This window comes from Neoarius graeffei, chromosome 7 (assembly GCF_027579695.1).
Source record: "Neoarius graeffei isolate fNeoGra1 chromosome 7, fNeoGra1.pri, whole genome shotgun sequence".
NCBI lineage: Eukaryota > Metazoa > Chordata > Actinopteri > Siluriformes > Ariidae > Neoarius > Neoarius graeffei.
In genome coordinates, this window is record NC_083575.1 from 71,357,146 (window position 1) to 71,380,444 (window position 23,299).

The 23,299-nt window shown below is 40.2% G+C and overlaps 1 protein-coding gene across 1 annotated transcript in view; it reads left to right on the top strand.

Annotated features, from left to right (window-relative positions):
* The window catches only part of pgbd5 (piggyBac transposable element derived 5), a 65,674-nt gene extending 49,467 nt beyond the window's left edge, over positions 1–16,207 (top strand). The window contains exons 5-7 of the mRNA XM_060924836.1: positions 641–838; positions 13,835–13,940; positions 15,512–16,207. Coding sequence (XP_060780819.1) covers positions 641–838; positions 13,835–13,940; positions 15,512–15,707 — 500 coding nt within the window. The 3' untranslated portion in view covers positions 15,708–16,207. The remainder of the gene's footprint in view (positions 1–640; positions 839–13,834; positions 13,941–15,511) is intronic.
* The last annotated feature ends 7,092 nt before the right edge of the window (positions 16,208–23,299 follow it).

Consider the following 23,299-nt stretch of genomic DNA (forward strand, 5'->3'; position numbering starts at 1 on the left):
TTTACCTTTTTTTTAAAACCTGAAACTTCTCCATGTTGCCTGATATCCAGTATCCTCCTGCTGCGAGTGATATCATCACTATCACCAAAGAATTGTCACAATACTATCAGTACTTCAAATCCCAGGCCAACTCCATTGTTATCCACAGTATGAAGCTGATTGTATACTGAAATCTTTTCTTAGCAGCCATTTTATTTTCCGTCTTGTTCCTTGTTACTTTATGTTAATGTTTGTGCTTAACAGCTCCATATTTGCGCCCTAAGCCATTCTCTCATGACACAGAGAGAGCAATTTCTGACTAAACACAAGACTCTGCTTTCATTTCTCTTTACTCTTTTCTTGGTGCTAGAAACCTCAGCAAAAATATTGGGTCTCCAGACTGTACATGTGATTGACACCGTTAGTTATCACAATTTTTGATTTTTTTTTTTTTTGGTCATATTGGCCAGCTCTAGTCCAGCTGGTGCAGCGAGGGGAAGTTCAGAAGCTGAAACCTGATGGGAGAATTTCAAATTTCAAAATCAACCCCATACCCACAATTAAATGAAGTGTGTTAGTTGGTTGAGCTACTCACCATTTCTCACACTTCATATTATAAAACTCCAGGAAGCTGATGCTGTAACACTTGTGGTCTGTGTAGATATCTACTGCTGTGGGCTGCTAAGCACCAGGAAGAGTGACTGCACCGGTCTGCCTGCGTCCATGCTGCGTAACCCTGAGGGCCCTCAGCAGCGCGGCCATTCCCACATCAAGATGAAGGGCAACATGTCGCTCATCAGCTGGTACAACAAGGGCAACTTCCGATTCCTTTCCAACGCTTATTCACCCATCAAGCAAGGTATAGATGGTGGCACCGAGACAAGGCACATCTTGTAGGGAACTCATGGAGTTTATATTATATATACAGTACTGTGCAAAAATCTTAGGCACCCTATTATTTTTTTTTTTACATGCAAACTTTGTTATAGATTTCTATTGTCTGACTTCCGCATTATCGAGTCAGTAGAAAAACATTTTAGAGTCCAAACGTTTGTTTTCCAGCACAAAATTAAATGTTACAGAGGAAAAAAAAAAAGTTTGTATCTGAGCAGCATATTACATAAGAGAGCACTTTTCAGATTTACAAAGAAAACATAATGAAGGCTGCTGGGTTTTGGTGCAAAATTAAGTGAGTGTGTCAATCAAAGTGTCCAGAAGAACTGTGGCTGGTTCTGTAAGATGCTCAGTAAAACCTACAGCTCATTTCCTTATCAAACTGCACTCACTGTACCTCAGACTACTATTTTATTTATTTTTAAAGCAAAGGGTCGTCTCACACCAAATATTGAGTTTGTTTCTTTTATTATGGCTTACTGATTACTGTTTATAGTATTTTTTAAATGTTGAAACATTTCATTTCATTATTTTGAAGCCATTTTTGGTCTATATATTTTACATTGTCGAACAATACTGAAGACAACAAAACTATGAAATGACATATGGAACATATATTGATTCATGTGGTAAACAAAAACCACGTTACTGAAAACAAAAAACAAACTCTCGCGGTTACCAGAGGACCAGCCCCCTACTGTAACCCTAGCTATGCGAGAGGCCGAGGGCTACAGAAATGGAGATCAGTGCCACCTAATGCTCCCTATGGTGTGGGAAGGACTTTAGAGGTAAACAAAAAAAAAAAAAAAGTGTGTGGTTTTTTTTTTTAAACACCATATCTTTCATATTTTAGATTCTTCAAAGTAGCCACCATTTACCTTGATGACGCTTTACACACTATTAACATTATCTTAACCAGCTTCATGAGGTAGTCACCTGGAATGCTTTTCAATTAACAGGTGCCTCGTCAAAAGTTAATTAGTGCAATTTCTTGCCTTCTTAATGTGTTTGAGACCAAACAGTAAATAGTAAAATAATAAAAATACAGTAAATAGCCCTATTCCATAACTGTAGTAATCCATATTATGTCAAGAACTGCTCAACTCAGTAAAGAGAAATGACATCCATCATTACTTTAAGACATGAAGTGTCTTAATTAATAAAAATAAAGAAAAATCACTGGATTAGAAGGCGTATCCAAACTTTTAACTGGTATTGTATATAATTCCAGAAAATTATTGGAATCAAGGGGAATTAAGCCAGTAACGTACAGATTAAATGTTCCAGAGGAAAAGATGCCTTATGGAATGTAAATGTTTCTGTTTTGAACAACAGCCAAACACACCACTTTCTTTCGAAATACTCTACTGTTTTGCACAAATTGCCACAGTATAAAATTCTAAGACTGTTAGTCTTGGCCTCAGACACTCCACCCATAAGCTAAACTTTTCTGGCCACAAGCTTCAGGATCTTGAAGATTGCAGTTTGATTTGAAAATACAGTTTAGACACTGGATTTAAAAACAGTTCACAGAATTTGCTGAATAGGTGCAGGAAAATGTCTACAGTTGCTCATCCACCATGTTAGTCAGATTTCTTCTCTCTGGGAAAGTAGGCGTTTCCTGGCCTCATTTGTTGACAAAACGGATCAGATCAGCTAACACATTCTAACAAAGTCTGGCTTGCAAGTCTTTAAGAGTGCCGACATCAGATCTTAGAGTTTTCAGCAGGAACTAATGGTGCTTTTAGTGAGTGAGATTAAAGCAGAAGATTAGAGTAGGAGATTAAATACACTGCATCCCCATGATACTGTTGTGGACTTGTCTGCTGAGATGTTAAACGAAGAGTAACTTTGATTAACTTTGTTTGACTCATGGGTGGAATAGTGATGAGTCAGTAGTACTCCTGTCTCTCACAGCTCCAGAGTCCACAGCTTGATCCTGAGTTAAAGTTACTATGTACCATATAAAGCATATTAAAGGAGAACTGAAGTCATTTTAAACTTGCTTTATTTCTTCATTAACATGTTATTCAATTCTGTTTTCGGTTTTAGTAACCTTATATCATGACTTGTATTGGCAACTAATTGCAATTAAATATTATACTTATCAGCCTATTTGGTTTTTAGCCGTGTTGAATTTAGTTCGTTTGGTCCACGGCAGGCGTCACTTATCCGTGCGATCTTCACGAGACTCGTGCGAGACTTCGAAACATGAAATGTCAGCCAGGTGTCAGTGCCGCCATTTTGAAAACTGCTTTCCAAACGAAATATTGCACAAAAACGAGTTTAAATGACGATTACTGCCTACTTTTTTCAAACTTTCCCAATTGCTATCAAAACAAACAAAACTTCCGGCCTGATTACGTCAGCATTCGAAAGAGGGCGCGCGCGTCTTTTGACAACGTTGGCAGATGTTGGTCACTTTGATTTCCGCTGTACATTTTACGATGTCTCGCACAGGTCTCAGCGAATCTCGTTTACGGCCATTGCCTTGACATATGGACTGATGTATTACATAGCACAGTGGTTCTCAAACTTTTTTCACCAAGTACCACCTCAGAAAATACTTGGCTCTCCAAGTACCACCATAATGACCAACATTAAAATACAGTAGCGTAGTAGGCCTAAGTATTCATTAAAAACAAGGCGGAGGTTTTATTTAACAAGTATATTTAATATTGTTGGCCACTGTAACATTACGCACAGTACTTTGAACAGTAACACTGTGTTTAAATATAGGAAAATAAAACACTGTCCTTAAATAATGAATCAAATAAAATTAATTGCACATAAAAGTTTAACTCTCTGGCAGCTTTCTCTCCACACATGATACGTGTCATCTCTCTGGCTAATGGTAAACACAGCAGTTCCCCGATTGTGTGCGGCTTACCGGCTCTGGCGATCAGGAGGCTGGCACGATATGAAGCTTCCTGTGCTTTGGCTACAGGTGTACCATAGGACAAAATGGTGGACTTGGACTGCTTCAGTTCATCACGTTTTCGTAAAAAAAAATCCATTGGTTTGTCCTTTAGTGCTGTGTGTTTGGTTGTAAGATGCCGTTTGAGATGCGATGGTTTCATGGACTCATTGCTCAGAACGTCCCCGCATACAACACACTGTGGCCTGGGCAGCTCCTCTGTCCCGCTCCAAATGAATCCCAGTTTTATGTATTTTTCATCATACTTCCTCCTCACTGGTTTCTGCTGTTTGCTAGCAGTTCTGGGGCTGGTTTTGCCACTGGCGTTAGCATCTGCGCTCGGCTCACACACGTCCTCTTCAGTTCTCCCTCTCTCCTGATCCACGCTCCCATTCGCGGATTTAAGCCACAACAGTAATTTTGTCGTACTCGTCATAATTAGCAAAGCCACCTCCACCTTTTCCCATCACAGCCTAGTCTACCAATGTCGGATAACCGTCTGTCAGCGGAACCGGCGGGAATGCGTACGTACGCTACGTATGGCTACCCAGAAGCACTTGCAAACTTTTTTAAATTATTAACTTAATTTGTATTTCCTTTCATTTTCTTGTCATCGGTTGATAAGATATTTTCATCCATTCGGATATTATGGATAGTATTTCACTTTTTTTTTTTAAATTTATAATTAAGTGATTCTTTGGCGTACCACTAGAATGGAGCCCGCGTACCAGTACCACAGTTTGAGAATCTCTGACATAGCATATTTCAAACACTCATAACTTGCTATAGCAGTGACAAAATAGCGATCAAAAATGCTTTCCTGTATTTAATAAAATGAGAAATGGAATTTTGATGATAAAAAATTTGCCTTCAATTCTCCTTTAATATACTTTCTTCTCCCTGCATGTGTGTGTTTTTCTTCAGTTTTCCCCCACTACCTCAAACATACCAGTATGTGTACTGGCTATGTTAAATTGCCCCAGGTCTGTGTGTGTGGATTGGCAACCCATCCCGAGTGGATTCCTGTTTTGTGCCCAGTGTTCCTGGGATAGACTCCAGAACCACCACAACCATGGTTACTGAAGATGAATGAATGACTGAATTATTCATTTAGTTTCCTTACTTGATTGTTTAATCTTCAAATATATAACATTATATCAGCTGATATTATCAGTTAGAGTTTTTGTCACCTAAAATTGTTAATGGTATATAAGGGTTGTGACCTAATACATGTCAGCCCTGCAATGATCTGGCGACTTGTCCAGGGTGTACCCCGTCTCTCACCCGTAGTCAGCTGGGATAGGCTCCAGCTTGCCCGCGACTCTGCACAGAATAAGCGGTTACAGATAACAGATGGATGGACCTAATACACACATTATATAGTCTATGTAAGCATTATATTAAAAAAAAAAAAAAGAATGTCAGTTCACAAGCAGTAAAACAGGACTTGCAGAGCAGTGCTCCCAGTGTAAACGCCGAACCACAAACTGCAAACGTTTGCTAGTTTCCTCTCAGGAAGCATTTTGTGTGTCAGGTTGTGTGTGGGTGCATTGAATGAATACTGTAGACGCTGAAGGATTGTGACACACAAAACTCCATCACATTATGTTTTCTGCCAGGCTTTGATTTGATGCCTTGATGATTTCTGACAGCACTTTGACATGCGACATTTCAATTTGCTGCTAACAGATTTGTATTAAAACCGCAGGGCTGTTTTTTTTTTTGTTTGTTTGGTTTTTTTTAATCAGCCAGCACTAGCACTGCATACTGCCTTCTATGCACCTATACTCCTGCCTGGTTGGCTGGAAGAAACAATATTTTTCTTGTTTCCAGTTAATGGGTGCCAAGCGTTGGCAGAATTTGTTAGTCTAACACTATCCTCATTCAGCTGGATCCTGGGCTCGCCCTACAACTAGCTGTAATGATTGGAACGACTCTTTTAGGTTATTATTGAACACACTGGCACATGGGGAAAGGATTAATGATACACCAACCTGGGAGGGACTCCATATTGCTCCAGGCAAAGACAGTGTGTTGGTTGTTAGTAGACCGAGTGACTGTACAGCTCAGAGATGAAGGCTCCCGGGTGCTGGAAAGATGCATGTGAAAAATGATAAGGAAAATTTTGCCTATATATTTAACCCTCAGCCCTAATGCAAAGCAAAGGTGAAAAAGAGGATTGAGTGGATCTCATCTCATCTCATTATCTCTAGCCGCTTTATCCTTCTACAGGGTCACAGGCAAGCTGGAGCCTATCCCAGCTGACTACGGGTGAAAGGCGGGGTACACCCTGGACAAGTCGCCAGGTCATCACAGGGCTGACACAGACACAGACAACCATTCACACTCACATTCACACCTACGGTCAATTTAGAGTCACCAGTTAACCTAACCTGCATGTCTTTGGACTGTGGGGGAAACCGGAGCAGGATTGAGTGGATTTTTAATCTTAATCTTATACAATGAAAGTGTATCTGAATGTCCAGGTTTGTCTACTGCGACAACTAATCCACTAATCCAACCACTAATCTACTCACAAAGAACACAAAAACAAAGTATGGTTTTATGGTCATGTGGAGATTCGACTTCACGGCCATTGTGCAGTGCAGAGACAAAGCTCCTGCATTCATCCAGACGAAGGAAGTCTTTCTACTGTCCAATAACTAGTCCGAAGTGAAATCATCTGCTTCTGGGTGATACTAGATAGTGTGATCATAAATAAATACAATATAATGTTTTAGAAGAGTGAATAGTACTAAATACACTGAAAGGATGTTCAGTATGAGCATTACAGTCTTTAGGATTACAGCAGAGGTTCTTAGGTACAAGTCTACAGTAACCAGATGAGATTATCCACTGAAGAAAGGGTGAGTCTTTGGGAAATGTAGATCTTTAGGATATCAATGCAGGACCCAGTTTTTCATGTTCTGATGTTCCAGTAAACTTTTAAAGGGGAACTGAAGTCATTTTTAAACTTGCTTTATTTCTTAATTAACGTGTTATTCAATTACGTTTTTGGTTTTAGTAACCTTTATATCGTGACTCGTATTGGCAACTAATTGCAATTAAATATTATACTTATCGGCCTATTTGGTTTTTAGCCGTGTTGAATTTGGTCCGTCTGGTCCACGGCAGGCGTCGCTTATCCGCGCGATCTTCACGAGACTTGTGCGAGACTTCGAAACGTCACGTGTCAGCCAGGTGTCAGTGCCGCCATTTTGAAAACTGTTTTCCAAACGAAATATTGCACAAAAACGAGTTTAAATGACGATTACTGCCTACTTTTTTCAAACTTTCCTGATTGCTATCAAAACAAACAAACTTTTGGCTTGATTACATCAGCATTCGAAAGAGGGCGCGCGTGTCTTTTGACAACATTGGCAGATGTTGGTCATTTAGATTTCCGCTGTACGTTTTACTTCCGTCCTACGATGTCTCGCACAGGTCTCAGCGAATCTCATTTACAGTGCCTTGAAAAAGTATTCGTGCCCCTTGAACTTTTTCACATTTTTCCACCTTGCAACCACGAACTTAAGTTTTTTTTTATTGAGATTTTGTGATAGACCAACACAGAGTAGCACATAATTGTGAAGTGAAACAAAAATAATAAATGGTCTTCAAAATTAAAAAAAAATAAAAATCTGAAATGTGGTGTGCATTAGTATTCAACCCCCCCCCCGCGTCAATACTTTGTAGAGCCACCTTCTGCTGCAATTACAGCTGCAAGTCTTGTGGTATGTCTCTACCAGCTTTGCACATCTAGACACTGAAATTTTTGCCTATTCTTCTTTGCAAAATAGCTCAAGCTCAGCCAGACCGGATGGAGAGCGTCTGTGAACAGCAATTTTCAAGTCTTGCCACAGATGCTCAATGGGATTTAGGTCTGGACTTTGACTGGGCCATTCTAACACATGAATATTCTTTGATCTAAACCATTCCATTGTAGCTCTGGCTGTATGTTTAGGGTCATTGTCTTGATGGAAGGTGAATCTCCTTCCCAGTCTCAAGTCTTTTGCAGCCTCCAACAGGTTTTCTTCCAGGATTGCCCTGTATTTAGCTCCATCCATCTTCCCATCAACTCTGACCAGCTTCCCTGTCCCTGCTGAAGAAAAGCATCCCCATAGCATGATGCTGCCACCATGTTTCACAGTGGGGATGGTGTGTGCAGGGTGATGAGCAGTGTTAGTTTTCCACCACACATAGCGCTTTGCATTTAGGCCAAAAAGTTCAACTTTGGTCTCATCTGACCAAAGCACCTTCTTCCACATGTTTGCTGTCCCCCCTACATGGCTTCTGGCAAACTGCAAACGGGACTTCTTATGCCTGTCTTTCAACAATGGCTTTCTTCTTGCCACTCTTCCAAAAAGGCCAGATTTGTGGAGTGTACGACTTATAGTTGTCCTGTGCACAGATTCTCCCACCTGAGCTGTGGATTTCTGCAGCTCCTCCAGAGTGATCATGGGCCTCTTGGCTGCTTCTCTGACCAGTGCTCTCCTTGCTCGCTCTGTCAGTTTAGGTGGACGGCCATGTCTTGGTAGGTTTGCAGTTGTGCCATACTTTTTCCATTTTTGAATGATGGATTGAACAGTGCTTCTTGAGATGTTCAGAGCTTGGGATATTTTTTATAACCTAACCCTGCTTTAAACTTCTCCAGAACTTTATCCCTGACCTGTCTGGTGAGTTCTTTGGTCTTCATGATGCTGTTTGTTCTTCATTGTTCTCTAACAAACCACTGAGGCCTTCACAGAACAAGTGTATTTATGCTGAGAGTAAATTACACACAGTAGGACTCTATTAACTAATTAGATGACTTCTGAAGGCAATTGATTGCACTGGATTGTATTTAGAGGTATCAGAGTACAGGGGGCTGAATACTAATGCACACCACATTTTTCAGATTTTTACTTGTTTAAAATTTTGAAGACCATTTATCATTTTCGTTTCACTTCACAATTATGTGCTACTCTGTGTTGGCCTATCACATAAAATCTCAATAAAAAACTTTTAAGTTCGTGGTTGTAAGGTGGAAAAATGTGAAAAAGTTCAAGGGGTATGAATACTTTTTCAAGGCACTGTACAGCCATTGCTTTGACATATGGACTGATGTATTACATAGCATATTTCAAACACTCATAACGTGTTATAGCAGTGACAAAATGGCTATCAAAGATGCATTCCTATATTTAATAAAATGAGAGAAATAGAATTTTGATGATAAAAAAATTTGCCTTCAGTTCTCCTTTAATAGGTACGCTGATAAATCATTGCATTTCTGTTATTAAGAAAGACCAAGCTGAACAGTGACCTGTCTGAGAATCATGCGTGGAATATTTAACAATCATTCGCCGAAGGTCAAGTAGATAATAATAACTGTAGATGAATAATAACAAAGACGAAGTCGAGGTTATTATTCAGAAATATTCACTGAGCCTGAGGCAAGTAATTGTTTTAGTATAAATACACAGGTGATTATTTCAAAAAACAAATTAAAAATAATTTATTTCAAATTTCAAAAGTGGCATGCAAATGTAACAAGAAGACAGTCATCTATATCCCCCACCCTATATACCACGTTTCAAGATATTATTTGTCACATTTTTCAAGTTCTGCTGCAGGAAACCAACCCTACCTCTTTACACTGACCTCAGCAGCCCATGGCATAAACCCACTGGACTTTTGGTCCAGGTTAGCTAAAAATTAAAATGTCTCACATTTCTTAGTATCAAAAGGCACATATACATTACTTAACACACATACCAACTTTCAAGACCATACCACTCATAGTTTTCAAGTTCTGCTCCGGTACCACGGAAATTTCCTCAAATTTCTTAGTATGAAAAGGCACATCTACATCACCATGTTAACATGTATACCAAGTTTCAAATCCATATCATGAATAGTTTTGGATATATGCTCCAGAAACGAACCTTGCTCTTAGAAACTAAGTCAAAATCTACATGTAATTTTATGTAAAAATTTGAAAAATACTTTTTTTTTTTCTTCCCCAAAAATCCAAAATAGCAAAAGGCAGCAGTTCACATGTTGCTTGATATGTATACAAAGTTTCATGAAGATATCAGTAGTTTTACAGATATGGCCTGGAAACAAAAACGTGACCAGACAGACGGACCCCGTTTCTATATCCCCGCCAAACTTCGTTTGGGTGGGGGATAATAATGGTGCAGCACAGACTTGTTACTTATCTATGCCGAGTCACATAAAGTACTTTTGTTTTGAAATAGATAAATCACAATTCCACCTTACTTTTGAATAGTCATCTCATCTCATCTCATCATCTCTAGCCGCTTTATCCTTCTACAGGGTCGCAGGCAAGCTGGAGCCTATCCCAGCTGACTACGGGCGAAAGGCGGGGTACACCCTGGACAAGTCGCCAGGTCATCACAGGGCTGACACATAGACACAGACAACCATTCACACTCACATTCACACCTACGGTCAATTTAGAGTCACCAGTTAACCTAACCTGCATGTCTTTGGACTGTGGGGGAAACCGGAGCACCCGGAGGAAACCCACGCGGACACGGGGAGAACATGCAAACTCCACACAGAAAGGCCCTTGCCGGCCCCGGGGCTCGAACCCAGGACCTTCTTGCTGTGAGGCGACAGCGCTAACCACTACACCACCGTGCCGCCCCTTTTGAATAGTTTTAGATCAAACTTTGTAGCATCTTTAGTGCTTTTACAAACAGCATTTTCTTTCATCGTGTGTAATTCTCTCTCACTTACGGTGACGAAGCGATTGGCTGCCATTTTGCCGAGTCACTGGAGGTGATTATCGAGAAATAGTCTGAATCTCTCGACCAATCAGCACGCATGATTTTCTATAATCACCTGTGTATTTATACTAAATAGCAATATAATTGCTATTTTTGACCATATCATGCAGCGCTAATTTGAAGTCAATGATACACTACTTTAAGTGCAGTGTACATTAACTCGCAGCTTTGACACTTGCATTTGGGTGAAGAAAAAGTCAAGGGAAAGGCTACAGACCCATCAGCTGAAAAGTTGTGGCATAGGAAATGGTCTTTCTGCCATTCTACTGTACAGCACTGCAGGTCCTGCTGCTGATAAAGAGACACATCTCATTAATCCTGAAGATACTGCAAGGCAACCAGGCGAATAAATCAACATCCAGGTCTCGTTATAGTTGCACCCCTTTTCCACGTCGTTTTTGTGACCTGGCCATATTTCACTATAATTACAATGGAAGCTCCTTAATATGACAGAAACGAGCTCATTTCACACCCAGAGCACCAAATGATAAATGGTTTACATCCAGTGGCAATCTGTAGTCATTCAAACACATCGTAGTGTTTAATAAACAGTGAATTAGTTCTGCTGAACTGTAACCAAGGGTTTTAATTATACAAACACAATTACATATCAGGTCCTTTCACTGCAGTTGTCTGTGGATATCTGCAATAATCTGCTTTCTCCATGTTACTGTAAATAATACATTCACGTATTCACTGTTTCCACGCTGGAGAATCTGGAGCACGATGTCGGACACTAATACAGGGCTGTATTCAGAGCTGAGTGATGTGCATACGGACTGAGGCTTTAATACTGAAATTGCAGACATCTGTATTCAGACTGGAGATGTTACTAAGTTACGCACATGAGAATTACACAAGTGGGTGGAGTTTGCCTAAAATAGGGATGTGTCAGTTATGTGCATTTTTTTTTTTTTTAATTACAGGCATTTAGCAGACACTCTTATCCAGAACGATGTACAACATACCCAGAGCAGCCTGGGGAGCAGTTGGGGGTTAGGAGCCTTGCTCAAGGGCAGTTCAGCCATTCCTGCTGGTCCAGGAAATCAAACCAGTGACCCTTTGGTCCCAAAGCTGCTTCTCTAACCATTAGGCCATGATGAGTGATCTCAGCCCCAGCAGGACCATCTGACTGTTTAATGTAACCCAATAGGTCATATAGAAATTCACATTTTAGCCAATAACTATACTCAAAAACATATGGAATGACATTTAAGGCCAATACAGTACATACAACAATATTATTCATTAATAAACAGTGTTGTCCCTTTAAATTCAATGAAAAACCAACAAAAACACAAACGGTGAAAGCGATAGCATCTTAATTGAAAGCATTGTTTATTAATTGTTTATCATGCGCATCACTTTTTTTTTTTTTTAAAGATATTTTTTGGGCTTTTTTCACCTTTATTGGATAGGACAGTGTAGAGACAGGAAATGAGCGGGAGAGAGAGATGGGGAGGGATCGGGAAATGACCTCGCGTCGGAATCGAACCCGGGTCCCTGGATTTATGGTATGGCGCCTTATCCACCTGAGCCACGATGCCCCCACGCACCACATTTTTTTAAGGGAAAAAAAATATGAATGAGATGTAAGAATGGCAGATGAGTACTTGGTCAGCTTATCATTCAAACCATGGGCAAGTTTTCTTTACAGGAGAATGCATCGAATTATCCAGCAATTATATATATTTTTTTAGGTCATGCATGGACCTTAACTGGCAGGATGGTGGTGCAGTGGTTAGCGTGGTCATCTCACAGCAAGAAGGTTCTGGGTTCAAGCCCAGTGGCCTTTGTGTGGAGTTTGCATGTTCTCCCCAAGTGCTCCAGTTCCCCCCACAGTCCAAAGACATGCGGTTAGGTTAACTGGCTGTGCTACATTGCCCATAGGTGTGAATATCTGAGCACGAGTAGTATGGCGCCTACCAGCAGCGCTTTTGTATGCCTTTGACTTGGTAATGATGAGCTGTGTCCTTCATAATTTAGCGATTCAAGCTGTAAGAAAGGATGATTCTAGCACTATTGAACTCACAGAAATGGTGCTATACAAGTCCATTGTCGGTCAGTTATCAGTAACTGTTATGAATGAAATCATTCATCGCTGCATAATGTAAAACAGAGTTTAATCCTAAATAACAACGTGCTGGATCAAGTGCTATTTTATAAGCTGTCGAACAGCAAGAGAAAAGTAAGTCACCAATTTTGAATACAGCCTGTAGTGAACAAGACTTGTGTTTCAAGTTAACATTTACTCATCATTCATCGCTGCATTATGTAAACACCTTCTCAGAAGTCTTGTGCATGGACAGAATTCTGTTGGTGTCCTTGTTCGGACCAGTGGCTCTCAAACCAGTCCTGAGTATGCCTAGACCATCCAGAACACAGGGAGAAAATAAAAACGTGGATGATCTGAGGGCCTGGGGACTGGTTTAAACACTACCTATAGTGGTGCATTATGGGATTTCATGAGCACATTGTGTTTTCTCAGCTATGCTGGACAAGAAAACTCAAAATGCTGTACATTTAACAATTATTCCAGAAAATCGAATCATACATGAGCTGATAGCCGACAAGGCGCGAGTTGGCTATAAGCCATGTACAATGAGTGAGTGGAATAATGATTTTATTCTATCCACATTTCACTGGATTTTGAGAAACCGAGCATTTTTATTTTTTGCAAATTCGATAAATAAAAACTTTTATACAAAACGTCCGCCAAAAATCCATATTTTGTCTTTTTTGGGGGTTTTATTCTTCTTCTTTAGGGTTTTTTTGGCAGTTGGCAAACCAACTTAAAGGTGCATTACCACCACCGACTGGGCTGGAGTGTGGAACAGGACATATGGGGGGGCACGACTATATTCTTTTAGCCATTTCTGTTTCTTTTAAATACTAGATCATTTTGGGGGGTTTGTTTTGAATAGAGTTTTTATTTCCTCCTTGGTTGGTTCAGCAACACGCTCCGCCATTTTGTTTTTCTCTACACACGGGCTATGAGCTGATAGCCTAGTAGGAAAGTAGCTAATCAGAGTGCACAATTGCTCATATCCAGTGAATGTGGATAGAATAATAAGGTCTAACTAAACTCCTGTAAAACTTTCACATCCATTTCATTTTTGACCTCATGCCAGAATTTTTACCTCCTTAAAATTTCACAGTAAATCAGGTTACAACACAGTACAGGGTGTGGTTTCGGACATACGGCTGATGTACCTCGGTCTTCCTGACACTTGTATTCTGGTTTTAGGTGTGATCATTAAGAGGAAGAGCGGAGAAATCCCATGTCCTCTGGCTGTAGAAGCTTTCGCCGCACATCTGAGCTACATCTGCAAATATGACGACAAGTACAGCAAGTGAGTTTACTTCCTCAGTTTGTGCTCTATACTGTACATTGTGACATATCCTCATAAAATATGTACCCCATAACTAAATGTCTCCTTACAGAAAACTTGCACCATATCAACAATTACATGTTTGTTTTAAATCAGTTATATGGAGCATTCCCCTTACGAGTCCCTGCAAAAGTGGTTATTATAGAAACTATTAGAAGTTTTATTATAAACCTGTGACTTCAGTTTTAGCCTGCACCCTGTCAGAGGTGCCATTATAGAAAAAATATTTTGACCAATCAGAATTGAAAGTGGGCGGCACGGTGGTGTAGTGGTTAGCGCTGTTGCCTCACAGCAAGAAGGTCCTGGGTTCGAGCCCCGGGGCCGGCGAGGGCCTTTCTGTGTGGAGTTTGCATGTTCTCCCCGTGTCCGCGTGGGTTTCCTCCGGGTGCTCCGGTTTCCCCCACAGTCCAAAGACATGCAGGTTAGGTTAACTGGTGACTCTAAATTGACCGTAGGTGTGAATGTGAGTGTGAATGGTTGTCTGTGTCTATGTGTGAGCCCTGTGATGACCTGGCGACTTGTCCAGGGTGTACCCCGCCTTTCGCCCATAGTCAGCTGGGATAGGCTCCAGCTTGCCTGCGACCCTGTAGAAGGATAAAGCGGCTAGAGATGAGATGAGAATTGAAAGTTCCACCAACACTGTAATATTATTAAGTGCATACGATAAAGTTCAATTCTATTTCTTCTATAATCATCATATTATATTAGTTGAAAATAGAGCTGTGTGTATATTGATATCCCAGATATATTCTATCCACATTCACTGGATATGAGCAATCACGCACTCTGTTTGGCTACTCTACTACTCGGATATCCGCTCACATACCATGAGTAGAGAAAATAAAATGGCGGAGCACATCAAGTCAGATATATCGTTTTTGTTATCAAGTATTTAAAAGAAACAGAAATAGCTAAAAGAATATAGCCCCCCCCCCAGTATCTCCTGTTCCACACTCCACCCCAGTCAGTGGTGGTAATGCATCTTTAAGTTGGTTTGCCAACCACCAAAAACCCTAAAGAAGAAGAAGAAAATGGTGGAGCACGTTACTGAACCAACCAAGGATGAAATAAAAACTTTACTCAAAAACGAAATCCCAAAAAATAAATAAACAAATAAAAGCAACAAAATATGGAATGAAAAGTATTTTATGATTAGAACATCTCTTTTTATTTTTTTAAGAATTATTATTATTATAGCATTTTTTCACAAATTGCTACTGTCATTTCGCCAGTTTGTTTACATTCTAAGCGGAAATTATTTTGTCAGACATTTTGTATCAAGTTTTTATTTATCAAATTTGAAAAAAAAAAAAGCTCAGTTGCTCAAAAGCCAGTGAATGTGGATAGAATAAAACAGTTATTCCATTCAATCTCGTCGTACAGTACATGGCTTATAGCCAACTCAGTGCTACGTGCCTCATTGGCGGTCGGCTCATGTACGTACGACTCGATTTCATGGAATAGCTGTTAAATATCTAGCAACCATGGAAAATGCAAAATATCATGAGCAGTGGTTTGAATAATGTATGCAGGTACTTCATTTTTCACAAACCTAACAAGACGTGGCAGCAGGTCTTCTGGCTCACCATCAGTATCGCCATCAACAACGCCTACATCCTGTACAAGATGTCAGACGCCTATCACGTCAAACGCTACAGTCGTGCCCAGTTCGGCGAGAGGCTCATCAAGGAGCTACTGGACTTGGATGACTGCTCACCTACAGAGTGAAGTGACCGCATGCTGTCCAACACACACACACATGCATCCATCCACTCACTCCCACACACACACCCAATCAGGCATAGACAGTGACAGCCATCCCAGGGCTGTTCGGATCACGATAATGACGTTTCCACACCTTTTATCTGTGACGAATCAAAGCTGTGCCAAGTGTATTGAAAGAAAAAAAAAAATCAGCAGTCCTCACAGTCTCTCCATGATCAGCCTCCGTCATCCTGTACGCCACAGGACCCTGTATATAAGTCATCTGACTGTCTGTGTGTCCTCCTGCTGCATGATGACCGTGAGTGTACGACCCTGTAAATGTGTAATGATTTTTATGACAGTGTTTATGTAGTTTGAACCCTGTGGTAAACCGTTTTGTGGATTTGCTCCTGTGTGTCGCAAGAACAACATGCAGCACTGATTAATAATAATAATAATAATAAATATACACAGCGATGAACATTCCTATCCCTAAGTGGAAATAAAGAATGTAGTGTCCTATACATTCACTGAAATGGAAGAGTCAAAGTCTTCCAAAATTTCTTGTCATTTTTTTAATAATCACTCAACTTTGCTGTTACAGCTGAGTGCAAAAGTTTGTATACCCTTAGGGCAAAAGGAAGATGATTTATAGCAGCAAGACATTTAGCGTATTACATTGCACGTGTTTCCTCGGAGTGAAAAAGAAAAAAATTTAAAAAAGGCAAAACAACCCTTATAGCTTTGGGAATAGCCCTGATTTTAATATATGACTTGCCACATTCATCTTGACATATTTCTTGCTGGATTAATTGGCCAGTCTTTGCCTATTCTTTTGACATTTCTGTTACAGTTTTGTCAGACATCATGCATGACCTTATTAAAATCAGGTCTGGAGACTGACAGGGTCATGTCTCAGCTTCTTTTCAAACTATTCTGCATTCATCTTTAATTTAACGGAATTATATTTTCTGTACCTAAATTTAAAATGTGAGGTGCTGATATATGCACTTAAGCCATAGCGTTTACTTTTTAAACCCTTGGGCAGGACTGTGATCTCTTTGGTTGGTAAGAAATAGAGTAAGTGCTTATTGTTTGGAAAAAATGATCTGCCTCGTCCACTGACTTGCGCACAGATTGTTTTTTGTTTTTTTTATTTATTATTCTTCCCCGTCTGTGCCTGCTGGGATTTTCTTGCTCGCAATGTTGGCACCTCCGAGTACATTTTTGAACATAACGAGAAACCAACGGGGTATATAAACTTTTTTGCATTTAACCGTACCTATTATTTATTCCAGTGAAGGTCTTTCCTGATTCAGCCTAATTTAAAATATGGTCACATAATGTGTGAAATATATATTTAAAAAAAAAAATGCACTTACCCTTTTGATTTTTTTACTTTGGATTCCAATGGAAATGTACAAAAACAGACCAAAATGACATGACTCCAAATAAATGTGTAACCATATTTGCCACATCCATTAAAAGGAAGGAGTTTATGTGGATTTTTTTGAGGCCTGAGGATGAGAAAATTGTGCACTTTGTCCCATTATTATTATTATTTGCATCATTATCATCATCTTCCTCCATTATTATTCATGCTTTGAGAAATTTTAAAGCAGGAACAAATGAGACAAATGTAAATGAGAGAGACAGATTGTAAATAGATTTTATTATGCGTATCATGTTAGGGTTGGCATAAATGTGATGTTAGGCTGAGTGAGTTATCAAGGGACTTATTCCTGCCTGTCATCTGACTGCCTTGTGAAAATGAGCAAAGAAGACGGTAAAGGTTATGAAATGGCAATGATGTGATACTTATATTTTAAAATAACTCATTTAATGAATCACTTCAGTTTGTCTCAGCTGCTCTGTCCTACGCTTCAGCCACTGATGAAATGTTCTGACAGGAATGTGGCTGAAACTTGATCTGAAAACTCTAGCAAGACTCAAAAACGATGGATGTCGTTTTCATAGTAGCTAGGCAATGGGTGGGGAAACAATCTGAAGATTTTCAGTAACACTACCAGAAGGCTATCAGCATCATCAGAGTGGATAAGGCCGTCGCACAAGATAAGCAGATTTCGCCACCAGACTTTTGTTGTTGTAAATTATATTTGCTTGACAGACAAGATATTGTGTTCTGTCATGGTGGTGCAGTGCACAACGATGTTTTAACTACAGCGTTATTTTTCCAACTCCCACCACCTGCTGCACTACACACGTTGACCAAGGCACAATCTGGTTGATGGATGAATGGTTTTTAAATAGGCAGATTAATTAGCATGCATGAACAATCAAACATTCAGGCTTTGAGACTTCTATGATACTTTCTGCGAGATGCAAGGACAGAACACAGCCAATAGCTGAAGAGTTCACCAAACACATTCAAATATTAATTCGTTTTCCACAGGCTGTATTAATACAACCTCAATTTGAAAAAAGTTGGGATGCTGTGTAAAATGTAAATAAAAGCAGAGATTTGTAAATCTCATAAAACCGTATTTTTTTCCCCACAATAGAACATAGACAACATTATCAAACGCTTAAATTGAGACATTTCATGAAAAATATTAGCTCATTTTGAATTTGATGGCAGGAACACGTCTCAAAAAAAAAAGTTGAGACGGAGCAACAAAAGTCTGGAAAGTAGGTGGTACTAAAAAGAAACAGCTGGAGGAACATTTTGCAACTAATAAGGTTAATTGGCAACAGGTCAGTAGCATGATTGGGTCTAAAAAGAGCATCTTAGAGAGGCAGAGTCTCTCAGAAGTAAAGATGGGCAGAGGTTCACCAATCTGCAAAAAACTACCAATTGTGGAACAATTTCAGAATAATCTTCCTCAATGTAAAATTGCAAAGACTCATCTCATCATCTCTAGCCGCTTTATCCTTCTACAGGGTCGCAGGCAAGCTGGAGCCTATCCCAGCTGACTACGGGCGAAAGGCGGGGTACACCCTGGACAAGTCGCCAGGTCATCACAGGGCTGACACATAGACACAGACAACCATTCACACTCACATTCACACCTACGGTCAATTTAGTCACCAGTTAACCTAACCTGCATGTCTTTGGACTGTGGGGGAAACCGGAGCACCCGGAGGAAATCCACAGGGAGAACATGCAAACTCCGCACAGAAAGGCCCTCGCCGGCCACGGGGCTCGAACCCAGACCTTCTTGCTGTGAGGCGACAGCGCTAACCACTACACCACCGTGCCGCCCCTGCGAAGACTCAATATCTCCTTATCTACAGTACATAATATAATCAAAAGATTCCGAGAATCTGGAGAAATCTCTGCGCGCGAGGGACAAGGCCGAAAATCAATATTGGATGCCTGTGATCTTCGGGCCCTCAGGCGACACTGCATTAAAAGCAGGCACGATTCTGTAATGGAAATCACTTCAAGAAATCACTGTCTGTGAACACACATTGCCGTGCCATCCACAAATGCAGATTCAAGCTCCTTCATGCAAAGAAGCTGCCATATATGAGCATGATCCAGAAACGCTGCAATGAACTGAGACAAAGTGGAAAACTGTTCTGTGGTCTGATGAATCAAAATTTGAAATTCTTTCTAGAAATCATGGACACCACGTCCTCCAGGCTAAAGAGGAGAGGGACCATCCAACTTATTAGTGCACAGTTCAAAAGCCAGCAGCTGTGATGGTATGAGGGTGCATTAGTACACATGACATGGGTAGCTTGTACATCTGTGAAAGCATCATTAATGCTGAAAGGTATATACAGGTTTTAGAGCAACATATGCTCCCATCCAGACAAAATCTTTTTTCCGGGAAGGCCTTGCGTATTTCAGCAACACAATGCTAAACCACATACTGCATCTATTACAACAGCTTGGCTTTGTAGTAGAAGAGTACAGGTGTTGAAACTGGCCTGCCTGCAGTCCAGACCTTTCACCAATTGAAACCATTTGGCGCATCATGAAACAAAAAATACGACAAAGACGACCCAGGACTGTTGAGCAGCTAGAATCGGACAACATTCCTCTCCCAAAACTTCAGCGACTGGTCTCCTCAGTTCCCAGACATTTACAGTGTTGTTGAAAGAAGAGGGGATGCTACACAGTAGTAAACATGACCCTGTCCCAATTTATCTGAGACGTGTTGCTGACATCAAATTCAAAATTACCGTATTTTTCTTAAAATGGTCTATTTTCTCAGATGAAACATTTGATACAGTATATTGTTTATGTTCTATTGTGAAAAACATATGGGTTTATGAGATTTGCAAATCATTACATTCTGTTTTTATTTACATTTTACACATCGTCCCAACTTTTTTGGAATTGGGGTTGTACACTTAACTAGCCTGCCGTACATTAGTAAATTATTTATTGGAACAGCTGACCAATAATTTTTCATATACATTTGTACATTTTTCTAGAAGTTTTATTCAGCAGTTATGCATCCCATGAAATAATCATTATGCTCATGGCCTTCAGACAAAGTGTTAGTGAAGATTTACTAAATGAGTTAAAAAAAAAAAAGTTGTAAGTTCTGCTTTGAAACACGAAGTTTTGCTTGTAGTTTCTTCCACATCACTGTGCGATGGCAACATATGACACTGACCCACTGACTTTGTATCAGATAGATACCAAAGGATTGCTGATGCACTTATATTGTTGGACGGCAAATAAATATTATTTGGGAAAGGCGGCATATTTGTCTAAATACAAGAGAGCAGCTGTCACACTCTATTGCTCTTCAAGATATGGACTCAAAACCCACTGAAACCATGTCAAATCACTTCCCAGCTGTTTTCCACTTATGGTTACCCTGGACATGTTCACTGCATCACCGCTTTATTACAGTCATCACCTGCTCTTCTATCCCGTGTTTTCAGTAGTGGGGAAAAGAAACACCACATTGAGAAGGGGCAGGTAACCATGGTGCATGCTCTCTTTATGGTCAGTCTAATATACAGTGTATATTAAACATTGTCTATCTGTATATTTTTGTTAAAGGGAAAATGACTAATCTTTTTCTAAATGTCTCTTTTTTAAATATACTGTTAATGCAATCAGTAGTAGAGGTGTGCACAGGAATATTTTTTTTTATTCCCAATTCTGCCCAAGGAAGTTTGACCTACAAGCCCACTCATTAAAGACTTCTGACCGATCCTGTCCATTCTCGAATTAATTCAGACTGATCCAGCCCGACCTAAAGGAATTGTGACCGATTTAACTCGTGCCCGAAAGAATTCGGACTCACCCTGCCCACCCTCAAAGAAATTCTATCTAATCCTACCCACTACTGAAGGAATTCTGACCAATCCCATTGACTCCCAAAAGAATTCTGACTTCTACACTGTCAGAAATAAGGGTACAGTAGGAGCCCATTTCCGTCCCCCAAGGTACAATCTACACTAATATACCCCCTAGGGCTCATTATTGGACTTCAAGGTAGCTATATGTACAGTACCTTTTTAGGGCCAAAAAGGTACATACATGTTCCCAATCTGTATATAAATAGTACAAAAAGTACCTTAGAGGGTACTGCCCTGGTGACAAGCCATTGTACCCCTAAAGGTACAATAATTTCCTTTATTTTCTGAGTGTACACCCACTCCAAAAGCAATTGTGACCGATTTTGCCACTCCCAAAGGACTTGACCAATCCCACCTGCTCCCGAAAGAATTCTGACACACCCTGCCTGCTGCCAAAGGAATTCTGACTGATCTTGCCCATTCCCAAAGGAATTCAGACCAATCCCACCCACAGCAGAGAAAAATCTGCAGAGGAGCTTCTGCTCACTCTCAAAGGAATTCTGACCAATCCCATTCACTGCAGAAGGAATCCGAACCAATTTTACCTACTTCCAAAAGAATTCCTGCTCACTTCCGATGGAAATCTGACCAATCCCAACCACTTGCTGCAGAACAAATTCTGACCAATCCTGTTTACTCCTGAAATAATTCTGACCATTCCTGCCCACTCCTGAAGGATTTGTGACCGATCCCACCACTCCCAAGAGAGAATTGACTGACCCTGCCTGCTATCGCAAAAATTCTGACCTGTCCTGTCTGGTGCCAAAGGAATTCTGACTAATCCTACTAATGGGAATGTCATCTGATCTCATACCTTCCAAAAGAAATTGTGACCAATTCTGCCCCTCCAGAAGGAATTTTGAACAATCCCACTCACTCCCAAAGGAACTGTAACAGATCGTACCCTCTCTACCAGGAATTCTGACCAATCTTACCCACTCCAGTGTCATGCAGCGCAAGCAATCCTGTTGTGTCCAACACACTCATGTTAATGAGCATGGCCTTTCTGACTTATGAGCATCACTTCAGACAATTTTTTGTTGGGTCCCATGGGATCCTGCTCCTCATGCACACCTCTAATTTTGAGGGCTTTATTGGATACATTTCAAGATCTTATAGGACTTTGAAGGTTCTATGTTTCCTCCCAATTAGTTAGAAATGTGTCATTGGCCTGCCAATGAATCCATGTTGAAAAATTTTCCACCAGAAATAGTTGCTTTAATTAGGAATTTGTGAATTAGATCTTAATTATTATACCTTCGATATGTTAAATCGCAAAATTGTCAGATAGCACCTTATAATTCAAAGGTATTTTTGCTTCCATTCCTTATCCTCATTTTAAATACTTTGGGTGGTAGTTTTTGTTTCACATTATCACAATATTTTTGTACTGCTGACCAACTGCATTGCCAACAATCTAATACTGTACATAGAGGACTGCCACTAATCGTTATTTCCTGTGATGCAACAGATAATCTGAAAACATGGATGAATGAATGAATGAATGGCTTTTCGTGATTAGTACCCTACTTCATCTCACTATACTGTTCTTGGAGGAAGAGAACGAACACTACTCATAGGAAATTATGATCAGTTTGACGTAAATCTCATGGCTCTTCTGTCCTCATGAGAGCTTAGTCTTGAGAAACCTCAGGGTTTTTTAACCACATGGTACCGCAGTGCAATAAACTGGAGAAGGGGGATAGTAAACACTGGATGGAGTGCTTTTAAAACCATGCTCACAGCTGGTAAACTCTTAAAACGTCAAAATATAGCTTGATAAAACCTCTAACTAAAAGTCAGACCTCAGGCTGCTAATTACCGGTTACAATCATATAGACATAAGTGGAGCTGACTGGTGTCAAAGCTGAGGATCTGCAGGCTGTGAGGAGGAAAACATCTGTACACAATTATATTAATTACTACTTGATAAGTAATTAAGACCTGATCATTTACATTGGACCAAATGTCAAAAAACAACAGACAACAATTTAACATTGTACATAATCTCTGTCTATGAAGCTTCACAGCGGTGAACGACTGTAGTGACCTGTAGTGTGTTGCTGTAAAACCCTTTGTGTCTTCCCATTGTGAATGTTCATGAAGAACCTGTGTGCAAATGTTCTGTGTAATTTTCACCCATGAATGCAGCACTCCTGTCCGAGCTTTCCTTTACCTTTGTCAGTGTAGCTTTACACCAATTTGCACACTAATAAATGGACATGACTCTTTTCCTTTCCTATACATAGTTTGCACATGATGTCACAGAGTCGGGGATTCCCTAGTGGCGGCCATCTTGTGGGTCAAGCTTACCGTACGGGTCACTG